Here is an 18,269-nt window from a genome sequence, read left to right as displayed (position 1 = left end):
AATCCCTAACACCCACAACTGGCCATGGAGTTCCTCAGGAGTTCCTCACTCACTGGTCCCAACCAGTGATCTTAATGTATGCTTCCCTTATTTAATACTATTAGAAAACACTGCATGCATTTTTACTGCTATGCAGATGATACCCAGGTGATATCCAGGTGTTAAGGTGAGGTACAAAAGTACTTCACGTCACACCTGTACAAGCTGCTCGGCCATCAATCTCTCGCTGCACAGTTTTAGTGCTGATGCACTTCTGCAGTCACTGAGTCAGCCGAGCGTTGGTGACCTCACCACTCGGTGACCCACATGACACAAATTGGTTTAACGTGTCATCTTTATCGGCAGGTCACATGACTGTACATTAAACTCACCTTGTCAAACCTCAGGTGTCGCTGCATGAGCAGCTCGTTCGCTAAATAAATGATGATCTGAGACATGTTTTCTACTTCAGCTTTATTTGGTTTTTATGTGTCTGAACAGCAGAAGTAAGGACAGAGAAACATTCTGTGGAGAGAATCTGCAGCACAAACAGGAGGCTCTGAACACGAGAGCTCAGAGCTCGGTTCGCTTTAAAAAGCAGTTCAAAGCTTTGGGTGCTTTTATTTTTGTGACACATTATTCAAACATCTTTATAGAGAAAACAGAATCATTAAAGCATCATTTTTCTCATTGGTTCTAGCCTTCAGTCACTACGATCGCTACATCTCAGGTTTAGTTTCTACAGCGTGTCGACAGCAGGAGGTGGACTCAGCTCGGACAAACAATAAAACAGGTTTTTATGCACAGCATGGCTTTGACATCACGTATGGCTTATGGGTAAATATGGCTGTTTAATCAGAGGCTCTACCTTCAGCTGGGAACAGCTTTTACAATCCTACAAATATCTTCACATCAGCTACAAACATAAAGAATCAGAAAAACAGAGTCAAACGAGAAGAATCATAATATTATTAGAATAAAAATACAAATTTTAACGTCTTTATTTTGGCAGCTTTCCTCTTTGCTGCCAAACGGCAGCGACGGAAAGATAAGAATGAACGGAAAGCGGAAAGTTCTAGAAAAAGAACAGCCAAACTCAACAAAACGTCTCAAAACTTTACTTTTAGAAACAATCGTCTCGTTTCGGAGCATAGTCAAGGCAGTGGAGCTCTGCGACCTCTGACCTTTGACCCTGAGAACAGCAAGGAGGGTGTTTTGTTGAACTGGGGGAGGAGGTCAAAGGTCCAAAATCAAAGACACTCTAACACAAAGATGGCTCACGACAGTTTTCACCTACGCCAGGGGTGTCCAACTCCAGGCCTCGAGGACCCTGCAGGTTTTAGACGTGTCCTTGATCCAACACAGCTGATTTAAATGCCTAAATGACCTCCTCAATATGTTGTGATGTTCTGCAGAGGCCTGGTATCATGTGGTTCAGGTGTGTTGACCGTGAGATCCAAAACCTGTGGGACACCGGCCCTTGGAGTTCCCCACCCTGACCTACACTTTGGCACAGTTTACACTCTGGTCTATTAAGTCTGGGCTTTAAGGAGGAGCACTGGCTCCAGGAAAAAGTTTAGATTCTCTTCTTTTCTGCATCAGTGCGACTTAAAACATCCTAAAAGGTTTTAAACAGAAAGCAGTTCAAAAGCATTCAAATATGAGCCTTTATTTATGGGTGAAAACGATATTTGAAACAGGTGTTTTCAGGTAAAGATCTCCGCATGTTCTGGGAAGTGAGTCCTGAACAGATGAGAAGTGTGAGGACTTCAGAAAACGATCACCACTGCCTGTAACGCAGGTGATGAAAGTTCTTTAGAGGACGGAGGAGAGCGGCGTGAGTAGAAAGAAAGCAGTGAGGACCAGAACTTTGTCTCAGCCAAGGACCACAAAGTGCTTTCACATAAACTGTTTTGTTATAGTGAGGCTGCAATTAATGAGGGTGGAGGTGAGCCCAGAGAAGAACAGAGTTCACTGTCGGTCCTGTTCTCCATGGTTTCTGCCATTTGTAGAGCTAACTGTCGATTACACTGTTTTAAATGGCGTCTGATGGTGGTGCACCAATCAGCATGCACTTTGTCACTCAGAGAGTAAAATTCCTGAATTAGCAGCTAAGAACCAAAAACAGGTTCCAAGAACTTTGGCAGTTTGTGCTTCCTGCAGCGTGGAGTGACCACAACTACGAAAATGTTCCCACAGTCCAAAAGCATCTATGGTAGTGTGATGGTTTGGGACTGCTTCAGTGCATATGGACCAGAACAGCTCAGCATCACTGAAGAATGATGGATTTTGACTGAGAAGCAGGACATCTGCCTGTGGATTGAATCGTGCAGCAGAGACAACAACCCTCAGCTCACAAAGGAGAACGTTAAAGAAACGTTCATGTGAGGAGGCCACAAACACCCCAAACGTGAAGCTCAGAGTCCTCGGGGCTGATGGCCGAGCACAGTGTTCATGTACTCGAGGTGATACCGGATCATTTTCATCAGCAAATCCAATCTTTTCATTCTGTTTTTCTACTCTTTTAACTTGTTTTAAGTAGCACCGATGCTAAAATATCAAAAACCTAAAACAGTTCAACGTTCCCTGCAGAGAGAAAATATCATTTATGAGTTAAATTTGAAGAACGTATGTTTGGAAGAAGGACACGTTTCTAAAACATGGACAATTTTTCTCTGTTGGTCTGAAAAATGTTTCTACACATACTGAAAGCACGGATCAGACGCGGGACCTGGTCCCGGTCACAGAGCGCTACAGTAAAGTCCTCAGGATCAGGAGGTCAGGGGGTCGGAGGTCACTCATAGAGACATTAATCCGCACAGAGTGAGCATGCTCTGTGGCGTAAATACAAATATAATATCTGGATATTTCTGAGCTTTTGGTCAGCGCGGTTTTATCCTTCATTTATTTGGTTTTCCGGACAGCTCATCCTACGACGACATAAGAAAATATATTTTCACTTTCACTCCTTTTTGTTTGTGTGAGATATAAAATGTGATGGCGAGGAATTATTTTGGTTTTGTTTGTTCTTCGACTCGGACAGGAAGCGGCGTGAAAACAAACAGGAAATGCAGGAAAACTAGCTTTTCTTTTCTTTGGAAGGCGTTCAGCTCGTTTTAAAAAATATTTGGCTGAATTCTACAGAAAGCTGCTCTTCATCTATATGAATTCATTTGATACATTAAAATACATCAGAGGTCAGTTTAGACATGGCTCATGAGGCTGTACACACCTGTGGGCAGGTAACAGGAAGTGGAAGCCCTTGAAAACATAAATAAAAATTCATTGAAATCGGGACAGAAAAGGCCAGAGATGTCCCACACTTCCCTATCTCACTTCCCCAGGTGAAGCAGTCAGATCTTCTCAGGTATGGAGATGCCCTCCCTCATCAGCAGAAGCAAAGACGTCTACAGACAGCGAGGGACGGATCCAGAACAGCAAAGGTCTCGTGGTGACGGTTGGGCAAAAAGGTTAAAACATGGAAAAGGCCCCAGAGGAGGCATTTGGTTTGAGGTAGGTTAGCTTGACCAGCAGCGGGAGGCTAACAGCAATTTAGAGGTTTGGCATGAAGCCTGAGGTAGCTCTCTTTGGAGGGAAACAGTTTGGCGGAGGAGTTGGAGAGAGGGATGGAGGGAGGGTAGGAGCAGCCAGCTGACCGTGGGCCTCGTCTACATCCTGACTGGAGGCGAACTCGCCAAGACAGACAAACACCGAAAGGCTAAAGCGGAGCAGAGGAGCGTTAGCGTCCTCTAAGGTTACCTGCTGACCAGAGAAACAATCATTCCCTTTGGCTCTGGGCCTCTGAGGACCGGCAAACGGCAGGTAGAACACTTTCTCAGGTGCATCTCAGAGGCCCGTCTCTGGTCAAGCCGGCAAAAGGCTTCATCGTCTCTGGAAACAAAATGAGCCCAAACTGAAGAAAAAAGCTTTTGGTTTCAGCAGGCAAGCATCAGCATCTGAACACACAGGGGGAGGAGCCAGAGTCATGTGACCAACAATTTGTGTGTATACAGGTGAAGAATTCTGCTTTGGTTTCAATCTGGAGACGATTTCATTTGGAATTGGTGTCACAGCAGTGAAGTTCAACGGGTTCAGTCTCCCTGTGGGATCAGACGCTACCTGGAGCGTCCTCAGACAAATCATCATCATCATCATCATTATAATCTCTATGTTAATCTCTCATCCTGAATGCGGTAAGGCTGTCAGGAGGAGAGAAGGTGCCACAGGCCGGCGTTCAGAGGGAGGGGTGGGGGGGTGGGGGTATTCGGGTAATGTGTGGTGTTTTATCTGGTGCCTGTGTCCAGGTGAACAGGTAGAGCAGGTTCAACCATGACCATCACTGGAGGAAGGGTGGAATCACATGTCTGTAGGTGGAGCAAGGGAGAAGGAGGTCATAGACAGGAAGGTGTTTCCTCAGGCAGGTATTTGACCTGAACTCTGGATCAGGACCATCACTTAATAATCATCCAGAAGGGGTGTGTGTGTGTGTGTGTGTGTGTGTGTGTGTGTGTGTGTGTGTGTGTGTGTGTGTGTGTGTGTGTGTGTGTGTTTACCTGGCTGAGCTCGAAGCTCTCCGGTGTGTGACCTTTAGGACCACTGACGCCATTCAGAGTGGGTGGAGTCTCCCAGCTCTCCCCCCTCCTGCAGAAAAAACTGAGCAAAGAGAACACGGTGAGGATGATGATGATAATGATGATGACGATGATGATGATGACGATGACGATGATGACAATGATAGTGATGGTTGTGGAGTCTGATTGAGCAGCTGCAGCTTTTTTGGGATAATCAGGTGACTCCCTTTTTAAGAGATGCCAGGACCTGAGACAAGCGGAGTCGGCTGAGCAGTGACGGCGAATAGAAACACTGTGAGAAACCTGCCCGTGTTCGCAGTGCCGGAGCTGCCCCAGGCCTCCACGGGATTTTCTCCCTTTGAACTGCTATTTGGCTGGAAGCTGCGAGGGGTGCTCGACCTGATTAAAGAAAGCTGGGAGGAAGGTCCAAGCCCAGCGAAAAATGAGATTCAGTAAGTCCTGGACCTGAGAGCAAAGCTGCACACTTTGGGGAGGTTGTCAAACTGAAAATTTTGCACAGGCCCAGGAATGGCAACAGCGCCTATACAACAGAGGGGCTAGACTCAGGCAGAGATACTCAGCTGTCCATCTGCATCTAAAGGTTAAAGGTCACTCTTTCGAGGATGCCAATGTTCATATGTTGGACAGAGAAGACAGATGGTTTGAAAGGGGAGTGAAATAAGCATCTATATCCACTGTGAACGACCATCTTTGAACAGAGGGCGGGGCTTACGACACCAACTGTCTGCCATCTATAATTAGGGCCCGAGCACTGAGAAGGCCCTATTGTATCTGCTCCGTTTCTTCTTCTTCTTCTTCTCATTTTTATTATTCAGGCAAAACAAGGGCCTTTTTGAGGGCCTAAACATGCTCAAAAACTCATGAAATTTTGCACACATGCCAGGTCTGGTGAAAAATTTTGTATTTTAATGGTTTTACATATGAGCATTGGAGATTGGCTCTAGAGCGCCCCCTATGCCTTGTTAAATGAAGCCCTACGAACGCATCGTTTGAGCTACATGTATGAAATTTGGCACACATGTCTATCATGCTGAGACAAACAAAAAAGTCAGTGGGACCACTGACACAAACCCAACAGGAAGTCCGCCATTTTAGATTGAAGGTGACATTTTGGCTCTGATTTTTCCATTTCCAGGCCTCGTACTTTTGCGAACTCCTCCTTGGGATTTGATTGTATAAGCTTCATCTTTGGTCAGTGTCAACTACACACCTGGGCCATGTTAAATTGCGGAGCTTTTGAGTTTTCGGGATACGGTGTGACCATGGCGGCACGGCGAATTTCAATGATTCGCCATGAAAATCTTATTGCCTCTCATTCCGTCATACATTGTCCGACCTGGACCGAAGAGCACACATATGATAAGGCTCCACCCCTGAACATATTTCAACTGCCATATTTGACATCAGGGAGTGCGCCACCTAGTGGGAACAGGAAATGTCATGTTTTAGACTTTGGGGTACAGTATAGAGATGGGTGACGTCTGCAGCCTCAAATTTCTCCAGGAAAGCCTTAAGGAGTTGGTCTTTGCAATACATTGAAAAGTGTGACTTTTTGCGAAAGGGCACGACCCCAGCAGCATGGCGAATATTGATGTCTCGCCATGAAGAAACAAATTGCTATAATTCAATGCAATCAAGTCTGATCACTACCAAACTTTACACACATGATAACACTCATGCCCTGAACAGATTGATATGCCCATTGTCAGGAATACGCAGAGCGCCACCTAGTGGGAACAGGAAATGTCATGTCTTTCACTTTGATATGCTGATTATCACATGTTCATCAGGTCCACCTCAAAAGCGGTGAATATTAACATCAGTCCTTCATGATGCTTCAGTGAGAAAATTGTGAGTTTAAAGTGAACGGCGCACCCTGGTAGCAACGCGGTTCACCATGAAAGATGAAGTGGCTTTTGAGGGGCTTGGAAAGCTCAAAAACTCTTGAAGTTTGGCCCACACCTCCAATGTGATGAAGGCTTTCTTGTTATCTGATCATTTTTCATGGAAAATTGCAAAATGGCTCCATAGCGCCCCCTACAAAATTTTAAAACATCAGCCCCTGCTCTGTGTTTCATCTATGAGTTTGAAACCTGGTCAGCTTATGGAAGATATCAACATGTACAAAAAAGTCTCTTGGAGCAATATCCCAAATCCAACAGGAAGTCAGCCATTTTAAAATTAAAGTGTAATTTTGGCGACATTTTCACCTCTTATCAGGCCTAATACTTTGACGAACTCCTCCAATGGATTTCATCAGAACAACATGATCTCCATCGCAGGGAATCTAAAGACCTTGCGAAGCTTTTTACATATAGGGAAATAAGGTGGTCATGGCAGCACGTGGAGTTTCAATCACTCGCCTAGAAGCAGCAATCTGCTGTCACTCAAAAACACAATGTCTAATCTCTACCAACCAAACTTCGCAGGCATGAGTCAAGAGTCGAGCTCGGAAAAATATTGATATGCCATTTGTCAGTAATGGTTTTAGCACCACCTAGTGGGACAACTATAATAATCATTGAACGAGATGAAATTTCAGCTGGTGGTTCTACGCATGATTTCCATCAATGTGACATCAGATCACACATGCTGGGTGTAGGTGTTGGGCGTGGCTCGACGCACAGGGGTGTGAGGGCCCTCATAACGCTGCTTGCAGCTTTAATTCAATTTTGAGATCCTTCCCAGACACCTTAACGCCCACTCACATCTCTCATGATAGGGTGGGGCTAGTTTTCACAGCGGGTTCACCCGAAACCTTGGCTGACTGTGACCTACACCTGTTTTCACACCTTGGCTGACGTGATTAGGCAGAGGATCAACAGGCGGTTCATGACCCTCCCAATAGGTCTTAAAAATCTGGGACTCTGCACCAGTTGGTTTTAGACTTAAGAAGCTTCTCGGATGAAACAGCTTCAATAAACTTAAAGAAGTCCGGAGGCTTTTCCGTCCAAGCTCCTTAAATCACCATGACCTGCATGACTGAAAACCTTCACAGACAACCTAACTTTTATCCTGCAGATGAACGCCTCAAACAGGGACTGGGGCTGTTTTGTCCCAGCAGGTCGACCACCTGATCATGTACATCAGCCAGAAGCTGACGGAGCATGAAACCGAGCAAAGCACCGTGGAAAAACTGCCTGATATCAACCAATCGGGTGTGAGTGTTGCAGGTAAACAGTTCACATGGAAAGAAGTGAAGATTAGATTTATACAGAGATTTATCTGCAGGAGTCGAGTCACCTGGTTACATCTGAAACCTCATACTGTCCCAGAGTCTGTCAGCAGACTGCACCTGTCTGATGAAGACGATGACGGCGGTGGTGGTTGTGAAGACGATGACGGCGCTGGTGGTTGTGAGGACAATGAAGACGATGACGGCGGTGATGGTTGTGAGGATGATGAAGACGATGATGGCGGTGGTGGTTGTGAGGACGATGAGGACGATGATGGTTGTGGTGGCTGTGAGGACGATGAAGACGATGATAGTGAAGGCCTTACTTGCGTCTGTATGCCAGCAGGACGAGCAGCAGGCAGCAGAGGATGCAGGCGAGGCCACTGTGAAGGCCGACCAGCAGAGCGGATGTCGAGCCGTCAGACTGATCGCAGTTACAGCTTGAACCAGCTGAGGGCGACAAACATCACATGTTACACTGCTTTCATTGGTGACGGTGTGCAAGAGGTCAGAGGTCAGGCTCCTACCTGCTGCAGCTCTCTCTCCGTCTGCCAGAGATACGAGGCGGCGGTTGGACGGACTGTCTCCGTTCCCGTTAAACGCCACCAGCTGGATTTCATAAATGGCCGCCGGCTCTGCAGGAAGTAAACAAACAGATTATCAGAACGCTGTATTCACTTCCTGTCTGGTTGCCCGTAAACACCAGCCTCATACTCACCCAGGTGGGAGATGGTGTGGGTATTGATGTGTGCTGGGAAGGTTTCCTGCCCCTGCACTTCTGGGTTGGAAACACTGCGGTACTCCAGTCTAAAGCCCTCCAGCTTCCCCGGCTTGCTGGGCAGCTCCCAGTACACCTGCATGGCAGTCTGGTTCAGGACCTTAGTGAAGAAACTGGGAGGACTTGGAACTGTGGGGCAGACAGAGCCTGCAGTCATTTACAGAGACGGCATCTCCAAAATGTTTAAACATGGTTTTTATTCAGAGCGATCAGAGCAGGTGTACCCCACCCCAGCCTGCACCTCTGAGGTCAAACCCTGTTTATGATGTCAACACATCAAACAGTGACAATGTGTTTCTGCATTCATCCTCTGAAACATAAAGATGATGCTTAAAGCCTCAGGCTGAGTGGGCGTGCCCTCTGCTGGCAGAAGTGTGGAGCTGCAGCTTCCTTCTATCAAACGTCTGATCAGATTACTGTTCATTTATCTGAACCCAATCCTCCTCTTTGTGTGTGGTAGGAAGCGCTGCCCTTACACTGATGGATCTTTACCAGAACTTCAGTTTGCTACAGCAGGGTCTCATTTCCTACAAATCTACAGCTTCATCAGCTCCAATCAGGACCAAGCTGCAGACCTTCAAAACAGACCTCTGAGCTTCAGAAAGGTGGTGACCTCATTCAGCTAATGTTTTCAAGCCATTGTGAGTAGACCTGAATCACCTTGTGAACTCAGACCCAGGTGATTAGTTTTAGGTGGAGGTCCTTCTTTGAGGCTGGAATGCTGAGGCGCCACCTTCAGATGGCGAGGTTTTATACTATATTAGATATAGTGTGAGTGTTTTCAGTGTTATCAGTCACAGGTGACCTACCGCCGCCCAGCGTGCTGGCCATGATGCTGTCAGACTGCTGGCTACCTCCCAGTGCCGAGTACGCCTTCAGGTAGATGGAGTAGGTGGTGGCAGCTTCCAGGTTGCTGAATTCGTGTTTGAAGGTGGTTTTACTGACGGCCTCCTGCAGCTCTGCACTGTCCGGCTCTGAGGAGGTCACAGATCAAAGGTCAAACAGGTGAAAGCAACCACAGTCGGTGATAGTGCTGCAGACTGATTGATTGGCATTATCATTTACACGCAGCAATCAGTCTCCAGCCAATCAGGAACCAGTAATTTTGCCCCCACAGAGAAAGTTCATATCAGGTCATTACCCTTTAATCTCATTTCTAATCTCCTCACACGGACAATCTCAGGCTTAAAAACACCACCCCCACCCCTCTCTCACCGCCCAGTTTCCTGATGTGCAGGACGTATCCGATGATCTGCTGGCTCACGTGCTCTGCCGGCTGGTCCCAGGTGAGCTGCAGGCTGCTGGAGCTCAGCGGCGCCGCCTGGAGGCCAGTGGGGGCCTCGGGCAGCTCTGAGCCCTGGCTGATGGCAAGGCGAGCGCTGGCCTGATTGGTGCCGGCGCTATTTTCGGCGATGCACTGGTAGATGGCCTCATCATCAGGGGTGATGCGGGTGATGGCGAGCGTCCTGCAGGGGGTGGCAGAGAAGAGGTGGGGCGTTAAACCGTGCAGTAACCTCACAGAGAGAAAGACCTTCTGAGCGTAAACAGTAGGATCTCACGTGTTCCCGTTGGTGAGCTTGACGTTGCCGATGGGCGTCAGCAGTTTGCCGTTCTTCAGCCAGATTAGGTGGGGGTCGGGGACGCCGGACGCCGTGCAGCTGAAGACAGCGCTGGCCCCTGCTGGTCTGGAGACAGACTGTGGCCACTGAACAAATTCTGGAGGAGCTGCGGGCCAGAAGACAGAGCGTTACAATTTCACCACAGGGCAAACCTGAGTTGGTGGTTTATCCTCTGAGAACTTATTCTCTGTTTGGCCTGTGGGGGGCGCCGCAGCACCAACACATGTGGAGACGAACCAGGAACTGTAAAACTGTCAGAATCAGACGGACGTGCTCATTTTATCTAAAGAACCTCAGAAATACCACGAGTGACAAACGCTATCAGACATCGTAGCGGCGCAAAAAGCATGAGCCCAAGGTCAAAACGTTAACATGTATTTCATTTGTATTTGTATTTAATGTAACTGTAACAGAGGTTTACACGTCTTCAAAGGTGATATTGCTCATGTGAGTTGTTGGAGCCACCTGGTGGATGAATAATATCACTACATAAAACCGATCAGTGTAAAAACTCATCATGTTATCATCACACACATGTCCACGCCGTGTCCTCAGAGTGGAAACTTGTGGAAGCTTGTTTCTTTGTTTGAACACCACTTTGACCTTTGACCCCGCCCCACCACCACACACACACACAGACAGCTGTCTGTCTCCACCCGCTTCATCTCCACGGCAACAGGGGAACCTTACACACACATCTCTGTCACCCCACAAGAGCCCCGCCCCCTCCCACTCTAAATGGAAAGAGGGGGAGGTCAGGGGTCACAGGTCACAGAGGAGGGGAGAGAGTTCGGGGATGAATAGGAGTCATTTATAAAAGTGTGTGTGTGTGTGTGTGTGTGTGTGTGTGTGTGTGTGTGTGTGTGTGTGTGTGTGTGTGTGTGTGTGTGTGTGTGTGTTGCTCTTGAACTTGGGGTTCTGTATCTTACGGGGTGAAATGTCATTATCCCTCCACAAATAAAATGTGTTTATATTTCCACCCCCATATCTCACACACACACTCGTTTTCATTGACTTAATGCTTACTCTAACCATAACCTAATTATAACCCCGACACTAAAACCACATTTTGAACCTCAAACATGTCTTCAAACTCGTGGGGATGGACACTTTGTCAAAGCCAGTTTCCTGTCCTCACAAAGCAGTCTAGACATGCACACACACACACACACACACACACACACACACACACACACACACACATTTTTCTATCGTTTTTAGCAGAAATGTATTTTGTGTATTTGTACTTTCCTATTTTCTGTTCTGTTTCTGTTGTGTTGTTGTGTGGGCTGTACGCTAGCCTGAACGATGCACAGCAACAATAAAAGGCTTTATCTTTAAAAACTCTTCTGATTGTTTTTTATTAAACTAGTCAGAATATTTTTGTTCATATTATTGATGATTATCAATTATTACTATTACTATGGGACTGCTCTGCCGTGTGGATGATTTTATGCTTAGTGATGATCAGCTTCGTGTTTCTGAAGGTGCTGTCGTGTTAATCCTGACTGAAACTGAAACGGCAACGTCAGCACATCCCGTCTCCTCACTTTTATTTTAGCGTCTCTGATTGACATGTTTGTCACGCGTGCTTTTTGTTTGCAGTTAGTTTCACAGCGGCACACGTGTAAAACAATGAAGCTGTCTTTGTAAAAACAACTCAGATGTGATAAAACAATAACTCACACCAGCTACAGACAAGGAAACGACGTACCCTGAAACTAATAACAGAAATAAGCTGAATTAAACACAACAATAATGATAATAATAATAGAAGAAATGATTTGTGATGTTAACGCGGCTGTCTCTGATGGGAGTCACGTGGACATGTCGGTGAGAAGAAGGTCGTTACGATGGCTTCTTCTTACTACTGCTTAGGTCTCTGTGGGCGCTGCCGCTGATGTGTGAGCCATCATCTCCTCTGGATGCTGTTGTGTAACAACATGTTCTTCACATACTGTGTGAGTGGAAAGCACTTTGGGTGGTTTTACTTGTGCGTTGAGTCAAATTGACTTCATCTGGGTGCATGAGGAATGAACCCTTTCATGGAGGACAAGGAAAGCTGGATCATCACACAGAGCAGGAGCCACAGTCGGGTTTAGACCGAGGCCGTCTGTCGTGGTCTTGCCCGTTTGTGCGCTTGCGTTTTTGTGGCGAGGACAGTCTGCAAGTCTGAGTGTCAGAGTGACAGACGGAGTTTCAGTGGGAATAAAGTCCTCATTGTGAAGTGGGGCTCTTCTCATGCTAATCCAGATTCTAATGAAGCTCTCAGTCACACACACGCTCACAATGGGCCTGTGTGACCTCTGACCCCTCCTTCTACGTGACCTCTGACTGAGCTGCAGCTGAGCGAGAAGGACGGGAGTCCCTGAACATCTCACACGTCTGCGTGGAGCTGCAGAGAAAACTCTGGTCGGAACCACTGGCCCTCTGGGCTGTGTGCTGGTCTTTCCACTGTGTGTGGGAAAACTGTGACTGCTCTGCAGACAACACGCGGCTGCATTCAAAAACTGCAGGAAAAGATGCAGCTAGAGCGTTTTTCTCCCAAAAACTCACATATAAGATCATCAACACCTCACAGTTTCAGAAACAAACGCGTCTGATGCGCTCACGTTAACAGAGGTGCTGCTGTCACCTCTCTCTGATTTAGAGAGGGCCAGAGGTCACAGGTCGGGGGTGAAGAGTCCAACAGCAGCAGGCTGAACTGAACTTGACACACAACCAGTCAAGTTCAAGAGCTGACAGATGAACACACACACACGCACACTGCATGTGTGTTTATACACTCGACATGATGAGGTGGAGCTGAACAGATGGAGCGGTCGCTCTGCAGCTGCTCGCCGCCGTGTTCACAGGAAGTCTGCCTCAGGCTGGTTGTGAGGATCTTATTGGTCAGTGGTCGCGTTCTTTCCTGCTCCACCTGAGTGCTCGAAGCACTGCCTCATTCACACATCACACCAGCACTTTTTTCTGCACCTGTACTTCCTGTCTGACATCCTCACTCTGGTGGATGCATCTGAGGGCATCTTTCCCGGGAATATTTGGGACTGAACCACCGATCTTCCGATTAGTGGATGATTTGCTCTACATCCTCCCCACTTTCAGGGAGAGGTGTCAGTGACGAAGGAGCAGCAGGTTTGTTTCAGTCTGTACACCAGTCATCGGTGAGAGGCAAGCAAATCAGACTCCCTGCCCGCCATCAGAGTCACTTCAATACCAACAGCTGCTCCTTCAGGAGCACCAGAACCAGCGCTCGCTTTGAAAGGAGGACAGAGAGTGACCCATTTTCAACCAGCAGCAATTCCTTCATCGCTGTGCCTGACAGACTTTCTCTGATAACCACAATCGGTCAGAGTGGATTTGTCTGAAACTTAGTGTGAATAGAAATAAAGGTTTATCCAAACAGTACAGACCCCGTACATCCATAAACGTTCCTCAGTCTGAAGATCAAAGATCTGACCTGCAGGACTTCTAAGGTGAAAAGTTTGAATGTTTAAGGTGAGGACAGCTCGGTCGTGTTTGGCCAGCTGACGTGTTGTTGCTGTGTGCAAGCGTACCTTGTACAACGAGGCGTCCAAGTGCCGTCCTCCTGGACCTGCTGCCCGGTCTGTTGGCCGAACAAACGTAAACGCCTGAGTGCTGCAGAGTGGCATCAGAGATCATCAGGTTTCCTGTTCCCAGAACCTGGATCCCCTCCACGCCGATGGACCGGCCATCTGACCGCACACAAACACCCTCATTAACACAGCTGATCTTTACAGGTAATCAATGCGAGTGACTGGATCAATGAGTGCAGGAGGAGGCGTTACCGAGGCGACTCCAGGACACGATGGGTCGGGGGTTTCCTGTGGCAACACACTCCAGGATGGCGGTCTGGTGGACATTGATGGTGAGGTTCTGAGGGCCGGACAGGATGACGGGCTCCTTGTAGATCCTGGATCGTGCAGCTGTGGCCAGAAGAACAGAAACCTTCAAAAACACCCTGAGACTTTTTCTACACTCAGTCTGGACTCTTTTTACCGTCAGATGGGACATTCAGGCTTTAAATATGTGAGTTTTCTCACCTGAGTTTTGCCTTACAGAACCTTGCCCTCAGTTTTGTCTTACCGGTGACAGTCAGCTGGGCTTCGTGGCTGTAGCGAGTGTTGGCGATGTTTGAGGCGATGCAGCGAAACAAACCACCGTCAGTCTGCTGAACGCCGGTGATCTGCAGCACGCCGTTAGGAAGCAAGGTGTACCTGTACAGAAAGCATATACAAACAGGCTTGAATCCTTATACGTTAAAACTTCACTACATCACACTTCACTGAAGACATACCTGTGGTCATCGGTGCTCAGTGAGCGTCGGTCTTTCTGCCAGGTGATGTTGGCCTCTGGGATACCATTCACCTGACAGGTGAGTCTGGCCACACCCCCTACGTCCACATTCATGGACTCTGGGTGAGAGAGGAACTTAGGGAGGGCTGGTGGGAGGTGGAGTAGAGACTGTTAGTACAGGTGGGTCACCTGTGTGTTACTGTGAGGTTTGTTTGATGTTTTTCGTGTGTTTGGGTCGACGGCAACTCACATGCGAGCTGGACGCGGGCCTTGCGGCTCACCAGCATGCCGTAGCGGTTCTGCGCTGCGCACTCGTACTCTCCGGCGTCCGTCTCGTTGCTCTCTCGTCTCTTGGAGAAATTTCTGATGAGCAGCGTGCCATTGATGAGCACTGTTGCTCTGGTGCCAGTCGCTATGGGAACCCCGTTGCGTCTCCAGGTGATAGTGATAGGCCCCTCCCCCTCCACCTGACAGTCCAGCATCAGGGGACGGTCCCTGACCGCAATGATATCACCAGGCTGCTTCAAGAAGGCCAACTCCAATGCTCCGAGCACACCTAAGGGGAAGCAAAAGGTCAGGGGCGGAGCCTCAGTGGACGTTTCTGATGGTGAAGCAGGTTTAAAAACACAAACACTCACTGACAGGAGGCGGCTGTGGAGATGAGGGTAATGATGATGATAAGGGCGAGGAGGTGGCGATGATGATGACTGGAAACACCTGCCCAAAGCAGTATCCAGGTGACACCGGCAGGCAGAACTCAGGGCTCGGGTTGACCCACAGGCTATGATGAACACATGAATGTACAATGGCGATGATGTATATATACTGAAAGAATCAGAACCAGTGTTTGTTATAAATCGGCTCACGGGCGCTGGTTTAGCTCAGTGGGATGAGCAGCGTGGATGGAGAGCAGCAGGCCCGGGTTCGAGTCCAACCCCCGGCCCTTTGCTGCATGTCTGTCCACAGTGTCTCTATCAAATAAAGGCCAAAAAAATAATTTAAATCAGCCTGAGAATGTTAGAAGACCGCATGCACCCAATTATAATCAATCAGGTCAGTCACACAGACTGAGGTCTTTAAATCTCATCATCTGAAGGACTGAACAAGCAGCCAGGCTCAGGTCTGCAGTGTGTTGTTTCCATCACGTGGTGAACGAACGGCTAGCTGCTTTCCTGTTCCACCTCAGAGCAATTTATACCACACATTATTTCTACAGAATGCTTTCTGTGATGGATGTGTCGGAGAGCAAAGTGGACCTATCTTGTCCAGGGATATTTGGCATGCTGGAGCAGCAAACTGAACCGCCACCTGCTCTCCAGCCACCCCTCAAACACAGGCAAGATCAGCCTCTCTGCAGGCCCCCTCACATAAAGACCAATGCAGGTCTTGTGTCTGTTTATTATGCTGTTCAGTGAATGCATCGTTCCTCCTCCTCCCTCCTCTGGCCCTTTTCAACTTGAACTTGGTTGAGGTGACTTTCCCAGGCTCCCCCCCTCCTCCCCATCGCCTCTTTGAGAGGATGCTGTGGGAGGAGAGACTGAAACCAGCAGCAGGACCAAATCCTTTAGTGTGAACGACAACAATAAAGAAACAAAAGTTAACCCAGACACAACACCCCACCCCACCCCCAAAGGATCCCCACAAACAACCAAACACACCAAACCCTGCAGCTGCTGGACCCCAGGACGCCTCCAGGCCTGCAGCTCCTCATAAACATCCATCACTTCAGCCTCTTTATACAGCTTCACGCTTGTTTCCGCAGACTCTGAGGGTCATTTCGCCGTTTAAATCAGGGGACACTTCTAAAACCTGCAGGACACCAGCCCTCGAGGCCTGGAGTTGCCCACCCCTGCTTTATGCTCCTGCCAACTTTCTTCCCTAAAGTCAGACTGAGACTAAATAAAGAAGCCGATGCAGTTCTGACCGCGGCCCGCTCATGATCGCAAACCTCGATTCACGGAGGCACCGTTTTTGTTCTACGGGGTCGACCCAGAGGCGTCTTTATTCTGGAGGACGTCAGTGGACACAGACAAATAACCTCCTGGATCGTGGGCACTGTTGTGTCTCGTGTTCAGGTGTGTAAACGGCAGTGGGCGGCCCACCTGAAGCAACTCTGCTGTGTAATCACCTGAGTCAGAAACACATCAGCTGATGTTTCAAACTATCGAGCTGCTCAAGTGAAACATCTGATGATGATGATGATGATGATGATGATGATGATGATGATGATGATGATGATGATGATGATGAGGAGGAGGAGGAGGAGGAGGAGGAGGACAGCTGTCTGATCAGCTGACGATGTCACGTCTCCTCCTACAGAATTTAATCCTTCACCTCCCATCTGGGTCCTCGCCATGGGGGGTGGGGTTTTTAAGACACTGGAGCAGACAGTCTGCCCCCCAACCCTACCCCCAGTTTAACCCCGACCTGCCCCCTAAATCCCCTGAACTGAACTGAACCCCCGAGGCCCCTGCAGGTCATGAGAGCTGCCCCCCGCCCCCATTCTGCGGTGTGATGTCACACGCCGCTCTGACCGTGAACTTCACGGTTTCATGGTGTTGACAATGGATTCCCCACAGACATGGGAGGTCTGAGCCCTGAGAACCAGACTGCCGCCCTGCCCACCCCCTCCCAGGTCACATGTCTGCATCTGCCCCCGACCCCCCCCCCCCACTACTGCTAATCACGCCAATTAACAAGCTGGTGAGTCACTTCCTGTCCAGTAGCTTGTTAACCTAAGAAGGTTCAGGTGTTTCAGTTTCCTTTACCAGCTCAATTTTTACCACAGTGGTCAGGTGTGCCAATCAGACCTGCACAGAGCCCCACAGACCTCACATCAGCTCTCGGGCGCTCTGGGTCGTCAGCTGACTGACAGTCTGGAGAGTTTCTCGCTCTTGACACATCGTCAAGTTCAACAACAAAACACACTGAGCGCGCTCAGTCTGCTGCATGGAAATGAGTCTGATGAATATGAATGTGACCTTCTGTCCTCATCTCACACACACACACTGTGGTTTCATAGAGACTCACTGGGATCAGTTAAAAATAGTTTATTATGTTTTACTGTCCAGTAAGGAGCCAAGAAAACACCTGAGAGACTGTAAACAAACAAAGAGAGAAACAAGATGATGGAAGAAATGAAGGCGTGGTCAAAGGTATAAAGAAGAAAGGAAGGAATAATAGGTGAGCTAAAGTTAAAGGAAGAAACAAAAGGAAGCATTAAAGGAAACAGGAAAAGGAAAGGAAGGATCACAGAGAATTACAAGGAATGAACAAAATCAAACTTTTATTGCTGACAGAGGTTTTCATTTTACTGTTTTTTACTGTTCATTTTACTGTCACATGACGTCTTCTCATTCTGAGCTATGAAATTTTTTCAGATCTTTAATTTGTGGTTTTCTGAATGAGCTCTGCCTCATTACACGCCATACTGTGATCTAACTAGTTTAGTCAGTGTGAGTGTGAGTCTGACCTGAGCAGCAGAGTCCCTCCAGCAGCAGCAGCAGTGTCCAGCTCCACGTCTTCTTCATGCTTTAGGTTAAATCCAGAACATCAGACGCACGCAGGTCTCAGCGCTGCTTTTCTTCCTCTGCACCTTCTTCTTCTGAATCTGAAACCCGTGCACCTCACAGGCGCTGCTGAACTCTTCAAGTCTGACTTCAAACTGAGCCTGCACTCAGGGGCTGAGGGGGAGGAGCCTACAACGGGGGGTGGGCAGGGAGGAGAGAGGAGGTGGGAGGAGGGGAGTAAGGGAGAGGATTGAAATCAGGAAACCAGACCAAGGAAATGAAGGAAGGGGTTCTGCTGGC

The 18,269-nt window shown here is 48.2% G+C and overlaps 1 protein-coding gene across 1 annotated transcript; it reads right to left on the bottom strand.

The window, feature by feature from the left end:
- Positions 1 to 4,261: 4,261 nt before the first annotated feature.
- Positions 4,262 to 17,363, bottom strand: LOC116327265 (immunoglobulin superfamily DCC subclass member 3-like). Its single transcript, XM_039619911.1, has 16 exons — positions 17,296 to 17,363; positions 15,327 to 15,431; positions 15,099 to 15,241; positions 14,711 to 15,016; positions 14,462 to 14,606; positions 14,251 to 14,381; positions 13,953 to 14,090; positions 13,701 to 13,859; positions 10,084 to 10,249; positions 9,740 to 9,990; positions 9,334 to 9,498; positions 8,465 to 8,653; positions 8,274 to 8,381; positions 7,867 to 8,196; positions 4,533 to 4,632; positions 4,262 to 4,343 (listed from the first exon to the last, which is right to left on the bottom strand). The coding sequence occupies exons 1-14, from the start codon at positions 17,361 to 17,363 to the stop codon at positions 8,069 to 8,071; spliced, it is 2,202 nt and encodes a 733-aa protein (XP_039475845.1). The 3' UTR covers positions 4,262 to 4,343; positions 4,533 to 4,632; positions 7,867 to 8,068.
- Between the last annotated feature and the right edge of the window lie 906 nt (positions 17,364 to 18,269).

This window comes from Oreochromis aureus, linkage group 11, assembly GCF_013358895.1.
Source record: "Oreochromis aureus strain Israel breed Guangdong linkage group 11, ZZ_aureus, whole genome shotgun sequence".
Lineage (NCBI taxonomy): Eukaryota > Metazoa > Chordata > Actinopteri > Cichliformes > Cichlidae > Oreochromis > Oreochromis aureus.
This window is presented reverse-complemented; position numbering and strand designations above follow the sequence as displayed.